A 24,555-nucleotide genomic window follows, 5' to 3' on the forward strand; every position below is an offset into this window, starting at 1 on the left:
GGGTGGTAGCTTTCACCTTGAGCCTCTGTTTGCCCATGTGCGGATGGGTGCTGGGGACAGTTCTTACACTGTCGCTTCCAGGACAGTGTTCAGCACAGACTGTGTGCTTAATTTGATGAGAGCTATAATATTGAATCCATAGTTAGGATTAGTGAGTGTAGTGACTCCAGGCCTGAAATCACCTTGGGCTGGTCACTCATCTCCTCTGTGGCTTCCATTCCTCTTTGGAACAGTTGGGAGATACCGCTTCCTACCTCTTGGGGTGGTTGTGATGTGTAAGTAAGTTGGTCACAGAAACTGCTTTGTGCAAGCTGACAGAGTAAAAAAAAGTCTACTGAGGTCCAAGGTTGGGGTAGGCAAGCTATAACCTGCGGGGCAGATCCAGCCTATAGGCTAAGAATAGGTGTTATATTCTTTAAACAAAAAGGAAGAGTAGGTAACAGGGACTTCAGGTGGCCTGAAAGCCTTAAAAAATTGCCAACTGGCTTTTATAGAAAAAGTGTGTTGCCTGGGCCCCGTCCAGGGTTGCTGCCTGCCCAGTGTTTATGAGGCTACATATCACACCGTTATTTGAGAGGTTAAAAAAATAAAAATCTTTTAGATTTTATGGCCTTAGAAATTACATATTTGAATTGCATGAAAAACATTGAGGAGACAATTTTAAAATTTATTGCATTTTTATTAAGTTTCCTAGGTTTCTTGTGCCAGAATTTAGCTTATAAATTAAGACTTTTTAAATTTCTCAATAGGTGTATTTTTACCTATTCAAATGAATAATTCTGTCATAGTTTTTTTGTCTCACCATTTGAAAAGTTGAGAATGGAGTAAGAAAAGATGTTCATGGTTTAAGCTCACTCGTTGGAAACTGTAATTTAACTATGACTTTTTTTTTTAAGCTCTTAAGCTTTTGTGATACTTTTTTCCTTCCTCTAAACATCTGCATTTTACCACTTTATTTCCAGACTGTTACTCTCTGTTGCCCAAGTGCCTTGGTGTGGAATTACTCCACAAACGACAGTAAGAGCGCGAATCCGGGCTCCCCCCTGGACCTGCTGCAGGTGGCCCCCTCCAGCCTCCCCATGCCGGGAGGAAACACGGCGTTCAACCAGCAGGTAGACTTGCTGTTATGGTGGTTTGCGGGGTGTTTTCACTCTTGAGCAGCATCACGGCACAGTGGGTCAAGCCTGGTTGCAGCAGCCTTGGATTCTTAGGGGCCCTCCCGTCTCTGTCTCCATCTCTCTGGGTGAAGAGGGAAGTCCATAGCCTCGGTGAACAGCAGAAGTTCATCACATTGTTCCTTTTCTTCTGCACATCTTGCTGGGCTGTGCTTGCAGAGACTTCTGCCCCCCAGACGGTAATTATGGTGGTAGTTCTGATATAAGATCACGACACTCAGGGTTAGTATTAATATATCAGAGTCTGTGTGTTAGTAGAGTCATATACTACAGAGCTAGGAGTCTGGGTATTTAGTAACTATTATATATTTTTATTAGTGCTGGGTTATTTGGTTCAAAGACTGAAGAAACTTGAACCACAGGATTGGGACAAATATTTAAAATAAAAGCTCTGTTTTTTTTCTTTTTAAACCAAGCAGTTTTCTTAATAAAACAGGGTTAGTTGCTTTCAGACATAGAAGAGTGGTGGCTCAAAGATGATATTTTAGAACTTTGACCTTTCTCTGTGATGTCCTGAAAATGTTTCACTTGTAGAGATTTTTTGGGTAAGCATTTATTTTTGTGAGCATTGAGCATTGAACACTGGCGTAGAGTCAGCCCTTGTAAATTTTAAAATGCGTTTCTTGGGCAGCCGCCTGCATTTCCTACAGTGCAGTCAAGACTGTGGTTCACTGTGGGATGCTCTGCTTGCGTGGAAAAACCTGACATGATTTAGACAGCTGCCGTGGCTTTCTAAGCACAAGTTAATTAGAAGTGATTATCTTTCAGGTTCGGGCAAGGATTTACGAGGTAGAACAGCAGATAAAACAAAGAGGCCGTGCAGTGGAAGTTCGGTGGTCTTTTGACAAGTGCCAAGAGTCAACAGCAGGTACAGAACACAGCAGAAGAAGGAGTGCTTTTGAATGTTGGATTTTATGCCGTGTTTCTGATTCTTGCTACTCAGTCCTCAGTCTGAACAAGGATGCTTTTGGACAGAGTTCCCTACTGAGTTTTGGGGACATTCTTCGGTCTGTGCCCTTTAGATCCAGGCTGTCTAGAACGTCAGGTTTGATTTTGTTGGCAATTCTTTTATGCTGAGAATAATAATGTCTTAAAATTCCTTTTGTCCCACCTGATGATGATTTTGTAGTATGCTGCTCTGGCTTTGTTTGGCCTTTCTTAACTGCTTGCTTGCTTTCTACATGTAGGGGTGACCATTAGTCGGGTTTTGCACACGTTGGAGGTATTGGATCGACACTGTTTTGACCGAACTGATTCCAGCAATTCAATGGAGACGCTTTATCATAAGATTTTCTGGGCAAACCAAAACAAAGACAACCAAGAGGTAGTTAATATTTTTTTCTTCTTTTCACCTTTAATTTTCTTAGCACATTTTCTTCTTTTTTATTCAGTTAATTCTGGCAATTAACTGAATTACACTTTTCTATGAAGTGTAATATCTTGTAAGACATCTGCACCCTGAAATCTTTCTTTTGGACTAAAATTCCCTACCACTACTAAAATGAAATGTCCATTGGGCTGGTCTAAGTATATTGGTTGGGAAGATTTTTTTCTTAGCCCTTTTATCATCACACTTAGCATTTTGGTGTTAGTGGAATACCCTTCATCTGATTGTACTTAGTATAATGGTTTGGCTTTAATTTAGGGGGAATGTGTTTTAATATTTGGCATATCAGAGAGCAATGAATTAATTAATACTTGTGGTCATGGTCTTTGAAAAATCTGTAGACAGTTATTTAGACAGAATTCTCTACAGAAGCAGAACCAATAGAGGAAATTTTATATATATATATATATATATATATGTAAAAATACAAAGGCAAGAGAGATGTTTATTTTAATGCATTGGCTCACATGATGGTAGGGGTTAACAACTCTGAAATGTGTGGGACAGGCCAGCAGGCTGGAGACACAGGGAAGCTGTTTTTTTCTTTTCTCATAAGGCCTTCAACTGATTGGATGAGGCCCACCCTCATTATGGAGGATAATCTGCTTTATTCAGAGTTTACTGATTTAACTGTTAGTCACATTAAAAAAAAAAACAAAACAAACACTGTCACAGCACTGTCTAGACTGGAGTTTGACCAGGAAATTGGGAACCATTACTTAGGCAAGTTGCCACAGGAAATTAGCCATCACAGATAACTTTTATCTTATGCTTTCCTATCAGTGTCTCATTATTGAACTACTCTAGTAACATAGAATTTTCAATAATATTTTCTCAACCTTATTTTGGGAGAAATAGAAGTTTTCTCTGCTTCTACATGCATGTAAAGCATGTATAGTATATCCAAGTTGCGGAAGCACTAGGAATGCAGTTTTAACACATGGTACCCATCTTGAAGGAACACTCAATTTAATTTGATTGATTGAAGTATAGTTGATTTATAGTTAGATTCAGGTATACAGCATAGTGATTCAGTATTTTTATATGTTATACTCCATTTAAAGTTATTACAAAATAATGGCTGTGTTTCCCTGTGCTATATACGAAGGAACACTATAGTTAACTGAGCTTTGATTTTCGTACTAGGCTTTGAAAATGAGTAAGTGGGAAGAAGGAATAAAACAACAACCAAAAACTTTTCCTTATCCTACCTTTATGTTAACCTTTATCCTGCATGTGATGTGAATTTGTTCCAGGTTAGTCTTTTTATACCTTCGCAGCTGGCTCAGTGGTGAAGAATCTGCCTGCCAGTGCAGGAAAAACAGGAGACACGGGTTCGATCCCTGGGTTGGGAAGATCCCCTGGAGAAGGAGATAGCAGCCCACTCCAATATTCTTGCCTGGAGAATCCCATGGACAGAGGAGCCTGGCGAGCTAGTCCCCGGGGTTGCTCAGAGTCAGATACAGCTGAGCACACATGCATGCCCTGCCATTCTTTTTTTTTTTTTTCTTTTTTTTTTTTTAAGTAATAGGCAAGTCAGCGCCTTGCTTCTAAAAAACAAGGTTCTCGACCATGATGCCGAGTCAGGATGTTGGGAGTGAGTTCTAGACCAGGTGTGTTTTCTGATTCATTGTGAGAGAGTCTCAGTCGAAACACCTCAGTTTTTCTATAGAGCACATTGATGGTGCGTCTACCTAATTCTGCCTGTTGATGCAAGTTAGAGTATTGCTGTGTTCTTTTGGTGTGGCGACCTGAAAGTCTCTCTGTTTGCAATAAAGACTTTTTTTTTTAGATAAAAGGCTTTAAGACTACTAAGATTTTTTAATACACATGCATGCATGCGTGCTAAGTCCCTTCATTCGTGTCCGACTCTTGGTGACCCTGTGGACTGTAGCCCGCCAGACTCCTCTGTCCATTGGATCCTTTAGGCAAGAAGGCTGGAGTTGGTTGCCATGTCCTTCTCCAGGGGATCTTCCCAACCCAGGGATTGAACTTGCATCTTTTACATCTCCTGCACTGTCACATGGGTTCTTTACCACTAGCGCCACTTTTTAATACACAGAGGTGAGCTGTCTGCAAGGACAATAGGGACAGTTGACATTCAAGGGTGTCCTTTTAGATTGCTGAGCTTCCTGCACTAAGTGTTGAGTCAAGACGGTATGGTTCCTTGGAGGGAATTTTACCAAATCCTCCAGAGCCACTTCAGTTTTGTGGTTGGCCTGACATTTAGCTTGCTAATGAATGACCTGACCCAGTGCAGGATTATATGCCTCATTCACCCAACCAAGCCAGCCTCTCGGAGAAAATGTTGAGTGTCTTACCAAGGACAGAAATGAGGTCTGATGTTTTTGCGTAGTCACACTGTAAGGTTCTGTCTCACATACAGTTGCCTCCAGAGTGGGTCGTTGAGATGAGCTATTGTGATAGGGGTGTGTATGAGAAGAAATTACTAGAACTTCTATTTAGATAACATTTAAAAAGACTTTACACTGTAAGCAGCTCTGGTCTCAGTTTTATAACGAACATATAAAAATTATAAATAAATATGTGTATATTGCGAGCATTTACTAAAAAAGCAAAATGAAACAAAATCCAGCTGAGCTGAGCGGCTATGTGAGAATTGTTTGGAGGTTGCTGCTCTAAGCTCTTGTAGAGAAGTGACCATTCCACCCCGGCTGTGGGGAAGTGTGTGCCACTAGAGGGCGCCCTGTGCCTGGACTGTGGTGGAATCAGACTTCGTTGGAAGGCTCGTCCATGCAACCCATTCAAGATTGATGATATTGAATGTTGACTCAACTCCAGAAAAATTTGATGTGTGAGTGGTTGCTTTGTGGTTACTGAGCTGTTTTATGAGCAAGACGAAAACTGAATTTTAAATGCGTGATTTAGACTGGTCACCTTTTCTTAATAATCTACTGGAAAGAGTTAACTGGACAGATCCTTCTGAAATACTTATAACAATTTTTACAATATGACTTTGGCATCTATTTGTGTGTGTATATCAAGGTGTGTGTGTATATGCGTGTAAACAACAGTGGTTCATCTCTGTGTTTCCTCTTCACTAGGGTTTACTGTTTTCTTGATTACTGAATTTTATTTATTTCTAAAATTCATGTATGAGCTGCAGAGCTGTTTTGACCCCCTGCTCAGCTATGTGAATTTGAGCAAGTTGCTAACAGGCAAGTTACTTGTGCCTTAATGCCCTTCCGTGCCTTGGCTAGAATACTTCCTTGCTCTATCTGTCTTTAAGAAGACATGAGCACTTTGCCTTAAAAGTTGTTACTGTTAACACTAATAACATAACAGTCATTATCAGTGTGGTATTGGAAGAACCAATGTGATGAAGCTATAATTCTCTGATGAGTGGTACTTCTGTATAGTGGTGTGGTTAGGACTCAGAAACCCAGCTCACTTCTTTAAAATACACTTCCCCTTTGCTGCTTTCATAATTTGTTTTAGGACTTAGACAACACGATAGGTGACAGAACAGCCGAGCAACCTCTGCAGTTGCAGCCCGGCTGAGGTTCGCTCTTGCCCAAGTCGTGTGTAGATAGGGGTGCCTTGGCCCCGAACTGCAGAGCCACTTCCGCACATCTCTTTGGGAAACTTGATCTTTACCCCATGGATTCTCTTTTCTCTGGAACTGCTGATATGGGAAATTCAGTTCTCTCCCTCTTGTGTTGGGCGGGGTGGAGTGGGGGCAGCTGTCCAGATGACACACGAGGTCTGAGGTTCAGACCTGTGTGTACTCAGTCTCGGTATTCCGTGAAAGTCCATTGAAAGCAGTAATGCATGGGGTGAAGGCATTCGAGGCCTTAGTCCTGCCCCTGTGGTTGAACTGTGGTCACAGAACGAGAGGAGGACAGTGTCCCATGGGGGCTGTGCCAGGCCATGGAAAGCATTATTCCCTTACACACCCGCCACCCACACCCCCCACCCCCCGCCCCCCAACCAACCGCCTCATTATCCCAGTGGCCTCAGCTGCTGCTTCCGAGTTAGGGCCTAGGGGAAAACACAGAACTCAGAATCCTTGACGTTTACTTATTCTAGAGTGATGCTGCTTGGCTTTGCATTCAGTGTACTGTGAGGTTTTGTGGGCTGCCGTGGACAGGGCACTGAGAGGATGGGGCCAAGGTGACCAGGAAAGGGCCGCACTTTCTGAGGAGGGCGCCCTGTCTCAGCTTCTGCTTGGTTTTACAGACCCACTGTAGCCTGATCACCCAGCCTTTCAGGAGAACCTGGATGTGAGAATTTGTACAGGAACTCTCCCAATCGTAAATCACTCTGCCAGCCAAGCGGGATGTCTTTGTGGTTACGATGCTATTTTATGAGTAAGACGAAAACTACGTTTTAAGTCTTTAATTCAGATTGGTCACCTTTTCTTAGTAATCTGTCAGAAAGAGTCACTGGACAGATCCTTCTGAAATATTTATAACAATTTTTGCAATATGGCTTCGGCATCTGTGTGTGTGGGGGGCCGTGCTTGCTCAGATGCCTGTCACCTTCCAGGCCCTGCTCCGTGTTTTATACAACGCTTACATACTTCCCTGTTCAGTGTTTCAGAACCATTTCTGCTCTGCCTGCTGGATGCGGAGAAGACCGATAACCACACGAGGGGGTTGCTGTAGGGGCTGTGGGGACCTCCTGAGGATTCCAAGCCCTGACAGTCTGTCACACGTGACCCGCAGGCAGGAGTCACATTGCTGATCTCACCCCTGAGCAGCAGGGTGGGAGGGCCCCCCTCCTGCTTCCAGGGCCCCCAGATCACTTCCTTTCATGTGACTTCTCCCCTGGTTTGTGCTGGGTGTGGTGGTGGTGGGGGAAGCAGCTGTGTCTCCGGGTGCCCCGAGGACATGGATAGAAGGGAAAGTCAAAAGGAGGCGGGAAGAGCAGCCTTTCACTTCTCTATCTGGGGCTGGAGGAAGCTGCCTCTCCCCTGAGTAATGCAAAGGCCGGACCAGCTGCAGTGGACGGCGCTGGCTGACGGACACACATTTCCTCTTCTCTGCTGTTAAATCCAAACCGATGTATTTAGCGTTTGTATTTATTTTCTATCCAGGCTGTTCACAGAGCGCTCCCTGGGCAGGTGTGATGAGTTCACACGGGTTTTTTTGAACGGAGAGTCCAGAGCAGGCCTTCCTTCAGCTCTAGTCCAGGCCTCCAGGGCCAGTCTGGCTCCGCATCAGTGTGGCTGCAGGATGCCGCCCACACGGTCCGCAAGGCCAAAGCCCTGTTTCTGTTCTGTCCCAGCTATGCCTGTTCCGTGTCTCCTCCTGCAAGCGTGCGGCTCTGCAGGCCCAGAGCAGCATTCCTCCTGCTCAGCAGCATATCATCAGCCTTGAGCACTGCGCTGGGGCCTGGCAAGCCCTTGGGAGACATTTACTGAGTCGGTGTTTTGGGTGCTTGTAAAAAAGCTACTAGGACCATGAACTGGAAGCAGCCACCCCTCTGAAGGCTTTTGCTTAGGTGGGTGGGTGTGAGGGCAACCGAGAGCTATGTAGTATGTCAGGTTTACCAGGGATTCAGGCACGAGAGGTTATATAGAGGTGCAGGTGACGGTGCTGACAGGACAGCTCTCCGCCGGCGAAGCAGAGGCAGAGGCTCAGTGCATTTCCTTGATGGCATCGCAGACAATTCACCTACCTTGATGAGTCTCAGTTCTTTGTTTGTGAAATGGGTATTCTGTCTGCTGATGATGGGAAAATGGCACAAAACTGTATGGATGAAACATTTCAATATTTTATAGCTGGTAGACAGGTACTCAATAAATGCCAGCTGCTCTCCTGACCAATGGGTTTAGGGAGGCAGTGAAAGACTCCAGAGGGGTGGAAGCAATGTGATCCCTTGGGACCTCTGTAGGTGTGCATGCATCTGCACGCACACACATGCACCCTTCTACCTATCTCATGCACACATACACACACCCACTCATCTCTCACACACACACACACATCTCTCTACCCATCTCACACATGTGTGCTTGCACACACATACACACCCTTCTACCCATCTCACACATGCACACACATACCCCTCTGCCCATCTCTCTCACACACACACCCCTCTACCCATCTTATGCACACTTGCACACACACACCTACACACCCACACACCTCTGCCCATCTCACAATCCACCAGTCCATAAAGCACAGCCTAGACCTGTCATCCTTTTTCACGTTCTTGGATTCTCACAGAGGCTTTACCCTCTGTAGGGAAGCAGTTGCACAGAATCAGCTCTTCTCCCCAGGTACTGTGTCTGAGTACCGTGTTATAAGAGAGGTCATGCTCATTTCAGTGCTTAGGGTTGTTTTTTTTTTAAATGTTGTTGAAGAAAAAGTCACCTTTTAAAGATCAGGAATCAAGACTTATGTGTGCAACTTACTTGCTCAGTTGTATCTGACTCTGTGACTCCATGGACTTTATTATGTAGCCAAGCAGGCTGCTTGGTCCATGGGATTCTCCAGGCAAGAATTCTAGGGTGGATTGTCATTTCCTTCTCCAGGGGATCTTCCTGACACAGAGATCTCCTGCACTGGCAGGTAGATTCTTTACCACTGTCCCACCTGGGAAGCCCTGGACTCAAGATAAAGAGGTCAAATGAGGCAAAAGTCAAGCAAACTAGGAAAATACCACACGTCTGGCTCCCATGAAGGTGCCCAGTGCTGAGCTGTTAGGACACTTGGCAGTGCTGTTCATGGCCCAACTGGAGCTTGTTGAGCCTCAGAAGTTACCCATCTTCCTACTGGATGCCCAGGAAGCATTGCTAATGTCTTACAGCTGACGTTTTCTTCTTCCTTAAACTCAATCTATTAGATAATGGGCATAACATACTTAGGGGAGAAAGTGGTGTGTCCAGACACTTAGACTTTGCTGTTACTGAATCCATTTAGACTGGGGTGGGCCTCTGAGTTTGAGGCCCAAACTTTTCTTGAATACTTTTTTGGCACTAGGCACTGCTGTAAGAAATTTTCCCTGGCTAGTGAGACACATATTAAAAAATGTTTGTTTGTTTTTTATTTCCTCCTTTACAGATGCAGGAACCAAAGCTTAAGAGGATGAGTAAATAGTCTAAGCTCGCACCCAACTCACTCGTGGGCAAACAGGGATTGGAGCCCTAAATGGTTCCGAACAGCATTCTTGACTAGTACATTCTGTTTTTGTGCTGTTTCTCTTTTTTTCTCAAAAAAAATTTTTGGTAGATATGTTCATTTGTGTTGTATTTTGTTTTGTTTTGTTTTTTTTAATTGTTTATTTTTTGGAGGCACTGAGTCTTTGTTGCTGCGTGCAGGCTTTCTTTAGTTGTGGCAAGCAGGCTTCTCTTTGCAGTGGCCTCTTGTTGCAGAGGACAGGCTCTAGGGTGTGCAGGCTTTTGTAGTTGCAGCTTGCAGGCTCAGTAGCTGTGGTTCATGGGCTTAGTTGCTCTGCAGCATGTGGAATCTTCCCAAACCAGGATTTGAACCTATGTTCCCTGCTTTGGCAGGTGGCCTCCCAACCATTGGACCACCAAGGAAGTTTGAGTGCTGCTTCTTTTTAAAAAAACCCATTTGATTTCAGGTAACTGTAGCTGAATACACACGTGTCAGATGTAATTTTGGGAAAAGGAGTGAAAAACTTTCGTAATTGTCGTGAACAGTTTCCATATTGATATGGGCATATTGGTTTGTGGGAATATCCTCTAACTGATTTTAATAGCTTGGCAGTTTTAACGTAGTATTTACCTTAGACAATCCTCAAGTTGAAAAATTTGGCCTTTGTAGGATATCACAACTTTGAAACCAGTTCAGATGTGGATGTGGATGTGGATCCCGGCTTTGCTGTAGAGTAGATGGAAGGCCCCAGCCTGGTTACTGGGCAACTCACTCCAGTATTCTTGCCCGGAGAATCCCATGGACAGAGGAGCCTGGCAGGCAACAATCCATAGGGTTGCAAAGAGTTGGACATGACTGACGTGACTTAGTACACAGCAAGCGGTGTCATTCTCTTTGTACAATGGCCTTAGTAATAGACTCCACTTCACATGGTGGCATACGGTAAGCACTTAGTAAATGCCGCTTGTTGTGTTCTTAGCTGGGCAACTTTGGTTGTCAAGTGAGTTGAACCTAGCACTGTGTTTTAGAAATTTACGTTTCCCTGCTTATCTGTAGGTTTCTTTCATTCATCATAAGAGGCAAGCAGTAAAGTTTATTGTACCATATGGTGACAACTTTTGGAAATAATGCTACTGTTTCAGTTATTTTCAGTTTGAGAGATGTGGCACTTTTCAAGGACCTGGAGTGATTTACTTTGTGATTCTAATGCATCTCAAATGACTGCTGTTATTGTATAATTTCGTATTTCCCAAAACTGTTTTCTTTATTCATTTTATTATTATTATTATTATTATTTTTCATTTTGTTAAAACTTCATTTTATTATTTAAATGATGATGATTTAACTGAGGGATAGGAAATTAATTTTTTTGGAAGAGTACAAATTAATGACAGTTGATTTAAATACTCAGAGCAGTTGTTTTAATTTTCTTATCTACCTCCTGTCTTCTCAGAACTCGGAGTAGTACTATTTTTAACTGCTGCTTGAAAGAAAACAAAGGAAAGTCTTTTTTTTTGCTTTTGTGGTGTATGTTTTTTTTCTTAGATGTTACAGGACCTAAAGACTATCAACATTGATTCTAAGGATGTGAAACCACGAAAAACTACTTTTTCTGCTCAAAAATCAGCTGTCCCAAATATCTTTTGGAAATGTACATATGGAAATGCTCATATACAGAAAGATTTTTTTTTAAATGAATACTATTTATATTTAAATAATACATCTTCTGAGTGTGTGGTTAATAATCTTTATATGGTGATTCTGTTAGAAATACTACTTGTGACTGTGTACAACAGGCTTATGTTCTGTTAGCAGTTGAGACCAGTTTTTACCTTATGTAACTCTTGAAATTCATCCAGATCTCCATACATGTGCCTCAGGTTGCAAACCATGTGACTTGCTAATATCATTATGTATTATTATCATTACGTACCATATTATTTATTGGTGCTGTAATGTGAAGTATGTTTTTGTCCAGAAATGACCATTTTGTTTAATGTTGACTAAGAGTGATTAATTACATTTATAAACATGCCCTTTTAGTCTCATATTAAAAAGCTATTAAAGAGCTTTATTCAGTATCTGATCTCAAGTGCTTTTTGTTTGCTGTTGCTTACAGTAATGAGTCATTGATTTTTCCTATCCTTTTTATGGTACTGTTTTATAATGTAGTATATTAAGAGACTTTTTTTTGTTTTAAAATAGTCTTACCAGGTGCCTTGTAATTACTAAAGGAAGCCTGGTTCTCAGATGTAGTTGCCATTTTTTTCCCTTTTGTTAAAGAATAGACCTGTGGTTAGTTTCTAGAGATTATTAGATTATTGAATGATTGAATAAGAAATGAATTAAACTTAATCTATTTAGTCTGTGTCCACCCTCTCCTAGGAAAGAAAAAAATGTATCAAGTCCCCCTTATGATGAGAATCTCTCTTTGCATTTGGAGTATCTTCATTACAGATGTAGGTAACACCATTAATGATGATGGTTGCAGCAAAGTTAATAATGATTTTAGTTTATTTATTTATGGTTGCACTAGGCTGCACTTCATGGCTTGGTACTGGCTTTTTCTCGTTTTGGCAAGCAGGGGCTGTTCTGTAGTTGGGGTGTTAGCTCTAGTTAGCTTCTCATTGTGGTGGCTTCTCTTGTGGCAGAACTTGGACTCTAGGGTGCTCTGGACCTTAGTAGTTGCAGTGCATGGGCTTAGTTGCCCTGTGGCATGTGGAACTAGGGATCTAACCTGTGTTCCTTACATTGACAGGTGGATTCTTAACCACTAGACCACCAAGGGAGTTCCTACATTTTAGTATTTTGCCCCTAGGAGTGGGTCGCATGCTTATGAGGTCAGATGGACAATTCTGGTAGTTGAAGGATCTTGTTGTTGTTCAGTTGCTAAGTCATGTTTGACTCTTTGTGACCCCATGGACTGACTGCAACACGCCAGGCTTCCCTGTCCTTCACCATCTCCCAGAGTTTGCTCAGACTTACATCCATTTGATTTGGTGATGCTGTCTAACCATCTCATCCTCTGTTGTCCCCTTCTGCTGCTGCGCTCAATCTTTCCCAGCATCAGAGTCTTTTCCAATGAGTTAGCTCTTTGCATCGGATTGGAGCTTCAGCATCACTCCTTTCAATGAATATTCAGAAATGATTTCCTTTAGGATTGACAGGTTTGATCTCCTTGCTGTCCAACAGACTCGCAAGAGTCTTCTCTAGCACCACAATTTGAAAGCATCATTTCTTTTGTGCTCAGCCTTCTTTATGGTCCAACTCTCCCAACCATACATGACTACTGGAAAAACCATAGCTTTGACTATACAGACCTTTGTTGGCAAAGTGTTGTCTCTGCTTTTTAATATGCTTTCTAGGTTTGTCATAGCTTTTCTTCCAAGGAACAGCTGTCATTTAATTTCATGGCTGCAGTCACTGTCTGTAGTGATTTTGGAGACCAAGAAAATAAAATCTGTCACTATTTCCACTTTTTATCCATCTAGTTGCCATGAAGTGATGGGACCAGATGACATGATCTTCATTTTTTGAATGTTGAGTTTTAAGCCAGCTTTTCACTCTTCTCTTTCACCCTCGTCAAGAGGCTCTTTACTTCCTCTTTGCTTTCTACCATTAGAGTGGTATCCTCTGCATACCTTAGGCTGTTGATACTTCTCCCAGCAATCTTAATTCCAGCTTGTGCTTCATCCAGCTTGGCATTTTGCATGATGTACTCTGCACATAAGTTAAATAAGCAGGGTGACAACATATGGCCTTGACATACTCCTTTTCCAATTTTGAACCAGTCTGTTGTTCCATGTCTGGCTCTTAACTGTTGCTTCTTGACCTGCATACAGGTTTCTCAGGAGGCAGGTAAAGTGGTCTGGTAGTGTCATCTCTTTTTTAATGAATTTTCCACAGGTGGTTGTGTTTCACATAGTCAAAGGCTTTAGCGTAGTTAATAAAGCAGAAATAGATGTTTTTCTGAAATTCTCTTGCTTTCTCTATGATCCAGTGGATGTTGGCAGTTTGATCCCTGGTTTCTCTGCCTTTTCTAAATCCAGCTTGTACATCTGGAATTTCTCTGTTTATGTACTATTAAAGCTTAGCTTAAAGGATTATGAGCATTACTTTGCTAGCATGTGAAATGAGCAAAATTGTACAGTAGTTTGAACATTCTTTGGTATTGTCTTTCATTTGGATTGGAATGAAAACTGACCTTTTCCTGTCCTGTGGCCACTGTGGAGTTTTCCAAATTTGCTGACATACTGAGTGCAGCACTTTTAACAGCAGCCTCTTTTAGAATTTGGAATAGCTCAGCTAGAATTCTGTCATCTGTACTAGCTTTGTTTGTAGTAATGCTTCCTAAGGTCCACTTGACTTCACACTCCAGGATGTCTGACTCTAGATGAGTGGCCACACCACCATGTTTATCTGGGTCATTAAGACCTTACTTCTGTGTATACTTGCCATCTCTTTTTAATCTCTTCTGCTTCTGTTACATCCTTATCGTTTCTATTCTTTATCGTGCCCGTCCTTACATGAAATGTTCCCTTGGTATCTCCAATCTTCTTGAAGCGATCTCTAGTCTTTCCCATTTTATTGTTTTCCTCTATTCTTTGCACTGTTCACATGGGAAGGTTTTCTTATATCTCCTTGCTCTTCTCTGGAACTCTGCATTCAGTTGCATAAGGATCCTACTGATTTTGGAATTTTGGGTCAATCCTCTCTCATTTGTTTTCTTTATGGAGGTTATTTCTTCTTGTGATTTCTATACAGATAATACATGAAGACATTCTTGATATCAAGAAGTCCCTTTCAGCCCACAGCTCGGACCCTTCTCCCACTCTTCTGCCCAGAACGGGGGCATTTTGGCATATGTCCCCGCTGTGGAGACAGATAGCTTAGATTTGACTCTTAGGTCTGTGACCTATTAATAGCATCTTTAAGACATTTAACAAGTTACTTAACTTTTGGCCCTCTGTTTACTCAACAATCATAGGGTTGTTGTGAAAGTATCAGAGCAGAGCCGACTGTGTAACAAATACTTGTTACATACAGAAGCTGAAACAACCATGCATGTTGGTCCATATCCTTTGAATACTTTGCTTTACATTTATGTACTTGTATATGAGCACTTAACAACTACAGGAAGTTAGGGGGACATAAATGGGATTGCTTTCTACAAAGTATGGGGTTGCTTTTTTTTTTCCTTCTCATGACTGCTTAATATTCATCACTTTTTTTGTTGTTTATTTTCTTCTGTTGATGATGTTTTCCAATTCTCTGGGTTGTTGGGGGGGCAGGATAATCATTTTATGCACACTGTACTAATCTTGTCATATCCATTCAAGTATTTATGTTTCTTTCCATTGGTCAGTCTTTCAGAATGATGGTGATGGCCAGCATCCTTGACTCATTAAGTTAGGAATGGGAGTGTTTCTAGTGTCTTATACTTAAGCAACTGTTAGATTGAATCAGTTATTTTTTCATATTAAGTAATTGCATGTGTTTATCAGGGAAGGGGAACAAAATATAAACCCCACTCACCCCACCCTGCCCAGTCCACCTTGTTTTTATCCTTGGTTTCATATAACATTGCTTGCCCGACTCTGTGACCCTTTGGACTCGAGCCCGCCAGGCTCCTACATCCATGGAATTCTCCAGGCAAGAATACTGGAGTGTGGGTAGCCATTCTCTTTTCCAGGAGATCTTTCCAACCCAGGGATTAAACCCAGGTTTCCTGCACTGCTGGTACATTCTTTACCATCTGAGCCACCAGGGGAGCCTGACTTGCTTTTACTGTTTGATTAACAATATCTATTGAATCTACAGGGCTTCCCTGGTGGCTCAGAGGTTAAAGCGTCTGCCTGCAATGTGGGAGACCGGGATTCGATCCCTGGATCAGGAAGATCCCCTGGAGAAGGAAATGGCAACCCACTCCAGTATTCTTGTCAGGAGAATCCCATGGACGGAGGAGCCTGGTGGCCTACAGTCCACCGGGTCGCAAAGAGTCGGACACGACTGAGTGATTTCACTCACTTTATTGAATCTACTGTGTGTCAGGGGCTGCAGTAGATACTGAAAATGGAAAAGACAGATCCCTGCCTTGTACAATCATCTCATCTAGCACGTATTAGAGAAGGAATGAAATCTTTGGTAATACATTCCTGTGGTTTTAGTTTCTGCATGTCAATTTCATTAGAGGTCTAGCTCATCCCTAGAGAGATGGAGGGCAGTGGCTGGTTGAAGTAGGCTGGGAGGCAGGCTTCCTGGTATGCATGTGAGCCCCTTGGGAGATTTCCTTGTAAACATGATGCACCTTGTGCTTCCACTGATCTAGGTTCACCCATGATGGGAGCAGCAGAATTAGGTCCCCATTTCTGCTACTTTTGATCTCTATGCCCTGGGCCATTGTACTTAACCTCTCAACCTTGGATTTCTTATCTGTAAAATAGGAATTGCAACACCTTCTTCAGAGTTTGTTTTTAAGATTGAAATGTTGTATGTAAAACACCCAGTATCTGCTGAGTAAATATTTTCAGTTATTACTACTGCTATCACTGTGATTGGGAGTTTACAATTGTTAATATTCTTTTGCCATGATCATGTTTTAATTTGTATCAGGGCTAGGTCCCACATTCTTGACACTTTGTTGTTGTTTAGTAAGTCATGTCTGACTCTCTTGCTACCCCATGGATTATAGTCCACCAGACTTCTCTGTCCATGGGATTTCCTAGGCAAGAGTACTGGAGTTGGTTGCCATTTCCTTCTTGAAGGGATCTTCCTGACCCAGGGATTGAACCCACATCTCCTACATTAGCAGGTGGATTCTTTACCACTGAGCCACCAGGAAAGCCCTCTTGACCCCTTATTTTGGTGCTTTTTCTCTGACTGTAACTTTATGAGTCATGGCTCAGTTTCTCCGTGTCTCTCTCCCGGTCTTGTGTATCCCATTTGCCTGTGTGTAGTTATAGGATAGGACGTACGTGCTGTGGATTTTAATGGTGGGTGGGCCGAGCTTGGACCTTGTCTGAGGTTTGAGAGCTTCCCTCCTTGCGAGGATTTGAGCTTTGCTAGTAGTTGTGTACCTCTGACTTCCCGTTTCCTGTGTTCCATTGCAAGCCTGTCTTATCTGCCTTTCCTGTTTATGCATCTTTACTTAGATATTGAGATATTACTCTTTGCCACAGAAAAATAAAAACAAAGCCAACATCACAAAAGTTCCGCTAGTTCTACTGCTGAAAGCAGATTCTCTGACCTCTGAATCATCTGTGTGGATCTTTCTCTTCCTGTCAGGTCACCTGGTTTTCTTTGATTTGATCCATTAGGTGCCTCTTTCAAACTTTGGACGGAAAGTTTGTCAATTTTGGGAGCTGGGAGGGGGAGTGTCTTGATATCATGCTTCATGGTTGCCTGGAAGACTCAAACGTTTTTACTTTAAGATAATTTCCTCGGGCTGTATGCTTGAGATTAACTGATTGCAGCAAATAATATGAACATTTTAAAGACTCTTGTTTTATAGTAGAAATTAAGTCCAAAAAGAAAATAACCAGTTTTTATTCGTACAGAGTAATACATGAGACTGTTTATATCTGATGCCTAGAAGGCCTGGTGGCAATACATATTTATTGATGAATTAGTAAGTAAATGAATTAATGAAGCTACTACCTATTTTGTGGTACTCTTTGGTGAGTTATAATTAAACTGTTTTTCTTAGGTTTTGAATCTTGTTTATTGTAGCCATCCTACAATTGCCATTTAACCAGCAGTCCTCTGCCCCTGTAATTCTTTGAAGCTCCACATTCAGTTCAGTTCAGTCGATCAGTCATGTCCAACTCTCTGCGACCCCATGAACCGCAGCATGCCAGGCCTCCTTGTCCATCACCAAATCCCTGAGTCCACCCAAACCCATGTTCATCGAGTCAATGATGCCATCCAGCCATCTCATCCTCTGTCGTCCCCTTCTCCTCCTGCCCTCAATCTTTCCCAGCATCAGGGTCTTTTCAAATAAGTCAGCTCTTCCCATCAGGTGGCCAAAGTATTGGAGTTTCAGCTTCAACATCAGTCCTTCCAATGAACACCCAGGACTGATCTCCTTTAGGATGGACTGGTTGGATCTCCCTGCAGTCCAAGGGACTCTCAAGAGTCTTCTCCAACACCACAGTTCAAAAGCATCAATTCTTCAGCGCTCAGCCTTCTTTATAGTCCAACTCTCACATCCATACATGACCACTGGAGAAACCGTAGCCTTGACTAGACAGACCTTTGTTGGCAAAGTAATGTCTCTGTTTTTTAATATGGTGTCTAGGTTGGTCATAACTTTCCTTCCAAGGAGTAAGCATCTTTTAATTTCATGGCTACAATCACCATCTGCAGTGATTTTGGAGCCCAGAAAAATAAAGTCTCTCACTGTTTCCACTGTTTGCCCATCTATTTGCCATGAAGTGATGGGACTGGATGCCATGATCTTAGTTTTCTGAATGTTGAGCTTTAAGCCAACTTTTTCACTCTCCTCTTTCACTTTCATCAAGAGGCTCTTTAGTTCTTCTTCACTTTCTGCCATAAGGGTGGTGTCATCTGCGTATCTGAGGTTATTGATATTTCTTCCGGCAATCTTGATTCCAGCATGTGCTTCATCCAGCCCAGTGTTTCTCATGATGTACTCTGCATATGAGTTAAATAAGCAGGGTGACAATATACAGCCTCGACGTACTCCTTTTCCTATTTGGAACCAGTCTGTTGTTCCATGTCCAGTTCTAACTGTTGCTTCCTGACCTGCATACAGGTTTCTCAAGAGACAGGTCAGATGGTCTGGTATTCCCATCTCTTTCAGAATTTTCCACAGTTTATTGTGATCCACTCAGTCAAAGGCTTTGGCATAGTCAATAAAGTAGAGGTAGATGTTTTCTGGAACTCTCTTGCTTTTTCGATGATCCAGCGGATGTTGGCAATTTGATCTCTGGTTCCTCTGCCTTTTCTAAAACCAGCTTGAACATCTGGAAGTTCACAGTTCATGTATTGCTGAATCCTGGCTTGGAGAATCTTAAGCATTACTTTACTAGCGTGTGAGATGAGTGCAATTGTGCGATAGTTTGAGCATTCTTTGGCATTGCCTTTCTTTGGCATTGGAATGAAAACTGACCTTTTCCAGTCCTGTGAGCACTGCTGAGTTTTCCATATTTGCTGGCATATTGAGTGCAGCACTTTCACAGCATCATCTTTCGGTATTTGAAATAGCTCAACTGGAATCCATCACCTCCACTAGTTCGTAGTGATGCTTTCTAAGGCCCACTTGACTTCGTATTCCAGGATGTCTGGCTCTAGGTGAGTGATCACACCATCGTGATTATCTGGGTCGTGAATATCTTTTTTGTACAGTTCTTCTGTGTATTCTTGCCACGTCTTCTTAATATCTTCTGCTTCTGTTAGGTCCATACCAGTTCTGTCCTTTATCGAGCCCATCTTTGCCTAAAATGTTCCCTTGGTATCTCTAATTTTCTTGAAGAGATCTCTAGTGTTTCCCACTCTATTGTTTTCCTCTATTTCTTTGCACTGATGGCTGAGGAAGGCTTTCTTATCTCTCCTTGCTGTTCTTTGGAACTCTGCATTCAAATGGGTATATCTTTCCTTTTCTCCTTTGCTTTTCGCTTCCTGTCTTTTCACAGCTATTTGTAAGACCTCCTCAGACAGCCATTTTGCTTTTTTGCTTTTCTTTTTCTTGGGGATGGTCTTGATTCCTGTCTTCTGTACAATGTCACAAACCTCCATCCAGTATGATCTTACTGGGCTCTAATCAAGGAGTTCACTGGGCTGTGTTCCTTATACGGGCTCTTGGAAAGAAATCATTTCCTTCTGTTTTCCAGTCTCTAGAGATCACCAACATTCCTTAGCTTGTGTCACCTTGCTCCATCTGCAGAATCAGCAAAGTGGCCCCTTCACATCTCTCCCTGCCTCTGAGTCCTGTTTCCGTTGTAGCATGTCTAAGTCTGACTGACGCTCCTGCTTTCCCCCTTTCCTTTAGAAGCTCCCCTGTGATTACCTTGGGCCTGCCCACATCTTCTGGGGGAATCCACTCTTCCTAGGATCTTATCTCAATCACAGCTATTACACAATCCCCTTTTGTCATTTACAGTAACATACTTACACATCCTGAGCTTAGGACATGGACATCTTTAGGGTGGGGGATTATTCTGCCTACCACATACTTATTTCTCTTTTTGTTCTTCTCAGTTTTTTAAATTCCATTTTTTCCCTTCTCTCTCTCTCTCTCTCTCTCTCTCTCTCTCTCTCTTTTTGGCTTGCCACTTGACTTATGGAATTCTAGTTCCCCAACCAGAGATTGAACCCAAAACTGGGTCCCAGCAATGAAAGCACAGATTCTTAACCCCTGGACCACCCCTATTCATCTTGGTTTTGAAATTTAACTCATTCCTCAAGGCTTTTCTTGAAAACCACTTTCTGAAACAAACAACTAATGATTTCCTTCCATCTTCTCTCTCTGCTCCTGTTAAATGTTTTTGGCTTTCTGAGATCATTTTTATTTTCTTTTTAAAAATGCATCCAAATTATTTATATACATGTGTGACTGTCCCACTTACGTGCCATATCATTGAACACAGGTTTAGTTCTTGAGCTGCTAAATTACCTCAAATTTTTGCCTTGAAGTTATTTTGTTTTAAAATAATATTTATTAAATTTCATTTCACTTATTGATTGTTTTAAAGAAGAGGTGCTTCATATTTTTAGACATTTGTTTACAGGATAAGAATGCATTTCAACTTCCCATATTTGAAGTAATGATGTCCTATTGACAGTTATTAAAATTAACTTGTAATATAGCATCTGGCAGGCAAATTTAAGCTGTCTTCTAATAATTTTCTAAAAATTCTTCAGAGCAAAGCATTGCTGGGGCTGGGGGTGATGGGTATCTGTACATGGGTATCTGTCTATATGCCTGTTGAACATGTCTGATGGGGTGTACCCTGGGGCTGGTATTCAGAGTCAAATAAGCAGGAGCTCCTCCTTATTTTTGATAATCAGCAGAATCGAGAAAAGACCTCTTGCTAAAACCACTTAAAATGTAAATAAAAATTTTCTGTAAATATGGGGGTAGGAGGATGTTTGAATGGGAATTTACCTTGGAAAGTAATGCTAAATTTTAAAAATTCGTGTTATAACAGTTTTTCAATAGTAAAGAACAAAATGCTTTATGACTCAAATATATAAATATATATGTAATTATTCATATTGCAGAGATAGTTTGCTTTCTCTGCAGGTTCATATAATATCACCTGAATTTCCAATATGATCTTCTTCTAAGTTAGTCATTAAACTTTTTTACTATCTTACTGTTTCTTTTAAAACTGGCACCCACTGAGCCTGCCTCTTATTCCTCCACTCCAACATCGTAAGGAAAGAGTGGCACCATTTGGCAGGCTATTTGATATTCAGAAAGGAGTGGACTTTTTGGAATCTGGCATGTGTTGGGAAATACTTACTGGTAAAATAGATTTTGAAATGTATAATTTTTTATGGGCACAAACTGATTAAAATTTTATATTTTAAAACTCATCTTTTAGCAGCATTTCTCCCTAATTTTCTTAATTCCTAATGATTACGTTTTGAAGCCACAAGCTGCAGTGAGTAGACTGCAGGCCTGTTTCTTCATGTTTGTATCTTGGTGTCTATAAACTAGCATAGATGGATGCTCATCGCCTATGAGGGGCTTCCCTGGGAGCTCAGCTGGTAAAAAATTGCCTGCAAGGCAGGAGACCTGGGTTCAATTCCTGGGTTGAGAAGATCCGCTGGAGAAGGGATAGGCTACCCACTCCAGTATTCTTGGGCTTCCCTTGTGGCTCAGCTGGTAAAGAATCTGCCTGCAATGCAGGAGACCTGGGTTTAATTGCCCATGTGATGTGGAAGTGCAGGTGCCTAGACTCAGTCACTTTCCTCCCCCACCTTCAGAACAGTTTGCTGCTTTCCAATGAGTTCCCTTTTCTGCTTTTCCCTCTAGAGGGTAAACTTTTTGAGAACAAGGGCCAGATCTTTAAAATTTTGGTTTCCTCAAAGACTAGCATATCCTGGGTGCTTAATAAGTGTTCTTGGAAATGAATTCTCTTTTTCTTAAGACTGATTTTCTAGCATATTTCTGCCCCAAACCAGTGGTCAGTTTCTGTATGTGTTAAAAAGAAGTCTTTTCCTTTATAGTTTCTTTTCTGTGCATTTCCAGGTCAAGCAGAGCCTGTTACTTAAATTGAGTGAGTCAGTTATTCTTTGGTAACACATTTTCATTTTGTTTGATGCAGAGGGAAAATTAAAAAAAAACTTTGTAAATGTAGACATGATGCACATTGCTGACGAATTTATTTAAAACTGTTGGCTTTGTTTTTAAAGTAAGTTCTCTTGTTCTCTTTAATATTATAAAGCTAAGCATGCAGTGCATCACTGCATTGACATTTATATTTTTGCTTTTCCTGGGATTAGATTGAATCCAGGAAGGCATTCCTCCCAATTTGCTTTCTTTTTAAAAATGTTATGTTCAGTCTTTATACTTTATAATTGAAATATTTATCTTGTTTTACATTAAAAGATTCAGAGCTCTTTTTGAGATATCTGCCCTAGATAACTTAATATTTCTTTGTTTTAAGATAAAGACTTTGACTGAATTTAGGATAGGAAGAGTAAAAATCTTGGAATAAACTGATTTTCATGGTCTGAATTGTCTGCTGGTATCTAAAAGCTGATTAGGGATTCTTATCCTGGGATTATTCTTGAATGTCTTTCAGAGTCCACAAACCATCTGAAATGTTGTGCTAAAGTACATGTGTGTATATGTATGTTTTTCTTGGGCCTGTGCTCATAGCTATCATAGTCTTAATTGAGCTTATGAATTCTGAAAAGTTAAGAACTTCTCACATAGCATATAAATGCTAGCACTGTGATTGTCTGGCCCTTTTGGCATAGTGTTTATGCAACTGGATGAATGTTAAAAATGTGCAGTTGATGTTCTGTGTCTAGAGGCATAGATCCTCTACAAGGAAGGTGAGATTGCACAAAAGGACAATCCCCCTTCTTACTGTAAACCCCCCCCCACGCCCCCCGTAACCGTCACTTGGGTCCCTGTGACCTTTCTCTGGCTCTTCTCGTCCTCAGTGTGTGGTCTTGTGTCTCGGCCACGGCAATGACAGCTGGTAGTTCTGGAGGCAGTGCTGAGCCCTAGACAGATCTGGGCTCCCGTCCTTTGTTAACTGGGTCTGCTTGTAACTCTTGTTCCTTTCCGTGCCTGGGTGTCACTCTTCATGCTTGTTGTTTCCAAGGCAGCAGGTCTTGATCAGCATCCCAGCCTCCCTTCCAGTTTGTTCCTTGCAATTCCTCCTTGGACTGGGCGACTCACCAGCCTGGCTTGTTGGGATTATGTGTTGACTGAGGCTGTGAGTAAGGGCCTGAGGGGGTCAACAGTGGAGTGAAATATTACTTGGTCTTTGTACCAGCTGTTCTTGATATTCAGTGGTCGATTTCCCTTTCTGCTTCCTTTGAATTCTGGAGGCTTGATGGGGCTGGGTTATGATCTGTGCAAGTGAAGGCATATACAAGGAAACTAATTCTCTTGGAATTGTCACAGACTTAGCTGTTCTAACTGATTGCCGTCCTTGTGACTAAAAGTTTTACTCTTTATACTTCAATTGAAATAGATCTGGGAACACTTTCTGAAATGACTGTAATAAGATAGAAGAAAGCTTCAACAGTTTAAACATTGTGTTGCTTGCATCCTAAGTCTCATTCATCAGGTGAGTGTTTCATGTGACATGGCTGGTACCCATTTCTCTCGGTCCTTAGGTTGCCCCCAACGATGAAGCTGTGGTGACACTACTGTGTGAATGGGCTGTGAGCTGTAAGCGGTCAGGCAAGCACAGGGCGATGGCTGTGGCGAAACTCCTGGAGAAGAGACAAGCGGAAATCGAGGCAGAGGTAGAACTTGACTTTCTTTCTACTTGTTGTTAATAATACTGCTTTGAATGGGATTCTATTTCTTACTTTCATTGTGCTTTTTTTTTTCTTTATAAAAGAAAAAGGAAGAATGTACAAATTCATATAAGGACTTCATAGCACAACCCCTCTAAGTTGATGAAGCACGTAATTTATATTCTGGACTAATTTAAAATAAAACTTCAAAATCTGACTTAGAATGGAAATCTCCCTCTGTGAGGTTAAGACATGCACACATACATATATGTCTGTACGTTTGGTGTTATATTCCTTTTATGTATATACGCACACGTGTGTTTAATGAATATGGAAATACTTTCTTGAGGCCACTGTGACTGTGAGATTACAGATGCCAATTTGTGTTCATTTTTGAGACTGTGTTCTGGCCCCATAGAGAGCAGTTAAAGCCTCTGGAGTCGATTAGAAAGGAGCGAGAGCATCAAAATGAGCCTTCCTTTCTTCCTTTCTAGGGGTGGAGAAGGCATGTGTGTATTCTGACCAGGCTGTCACCTCTCACCTGGATGACCGTGGGCTCTCCTGCCTCCTGTCTGTGTCTCTTCCCCTCCCTCCCCACCACCCTCCACACAGCCTCCAGAGCTGACTTTTCACAATGGAAACGGATCATATTGTCCTCTTCGTAAAACACCTGGTGGCTCCTTCTCAAGACCCACAGAGCCTCACCTGAGCCGCCCACCTGCCCTTCCCACCTCGTCCCCTCCTCCCGTAGGTCACTCCCAGCTCCAGCCACCCTGGTCTTCCTGTCCATACCGCACTCACGTTCCTCTTGGGGCCTTTGCCCTTGTTGTTCCCTCTGGGTGACACATTCTGTTCCCCCTTTTACATGGCCATTCCCGTTTGAGGAGGTGTCACTTCCTTGTCTAGCATTCCTGGCTCAACATGTGTCAGCTCCTCAGGAGACTCCTTCACCACC

The 24,555-nt window shown here is 42.0% G+C and overlaps 1 protein-coding gene across 27 annotated transcripts in view; it reads left to right on the forward strand.

The window, feature by feature from the left end:
- The window catches only part of MED12L (mediator complex subunit 12L), a 364,359-nt gene that overhangs the window by 87,801 nt on the left and 252,003 nt on the right, over positions 1–24,555 (forward strand). For all 27 annotated transcript variants that reach the window (XR_014076860.1, XR_014076861.1, XR_014076862.1 and 24 more), the window contains 4 exons: positions 963–1,112; positions 1,944–2,043; positions 2,363–2,499; positions 23,475–23,606. Coding sequence is in view for 22 of the 27 variants with exons in the window: in XM_081570462.1 (XP_081426588.1) it covers positions 963–1,112; positions 1,944–2,043; positions 2,363–2,499; positions 23,475–23,606 (519 nt within the window). In the remaining 5 variants the exon portion in view is untranslated. The remainder of the gene's footprint in view (positions 1–962; positions 1,113–1,943; positions 2,044–2,362; positions 2,500–23,474; positions 23,607–24,555) is intronic.

The sequence above is a fragment of the Giraffa tippelskirchi genome, chromosome 2 (assembly GCF_054371585.1).
Source record: "Giraffa tippelskirchi isolate mGirTip1 chromosome 2, T2T-mGirTip1v1.2.pri, whole genome shotgun sequence".
Taxonomy (NCBI): Eukaryota; Metazoa; Chordata; class Mammalia; order Artiodactyla; family Giraffidae; genus Giraffa; species Giraffa tippelskirchi.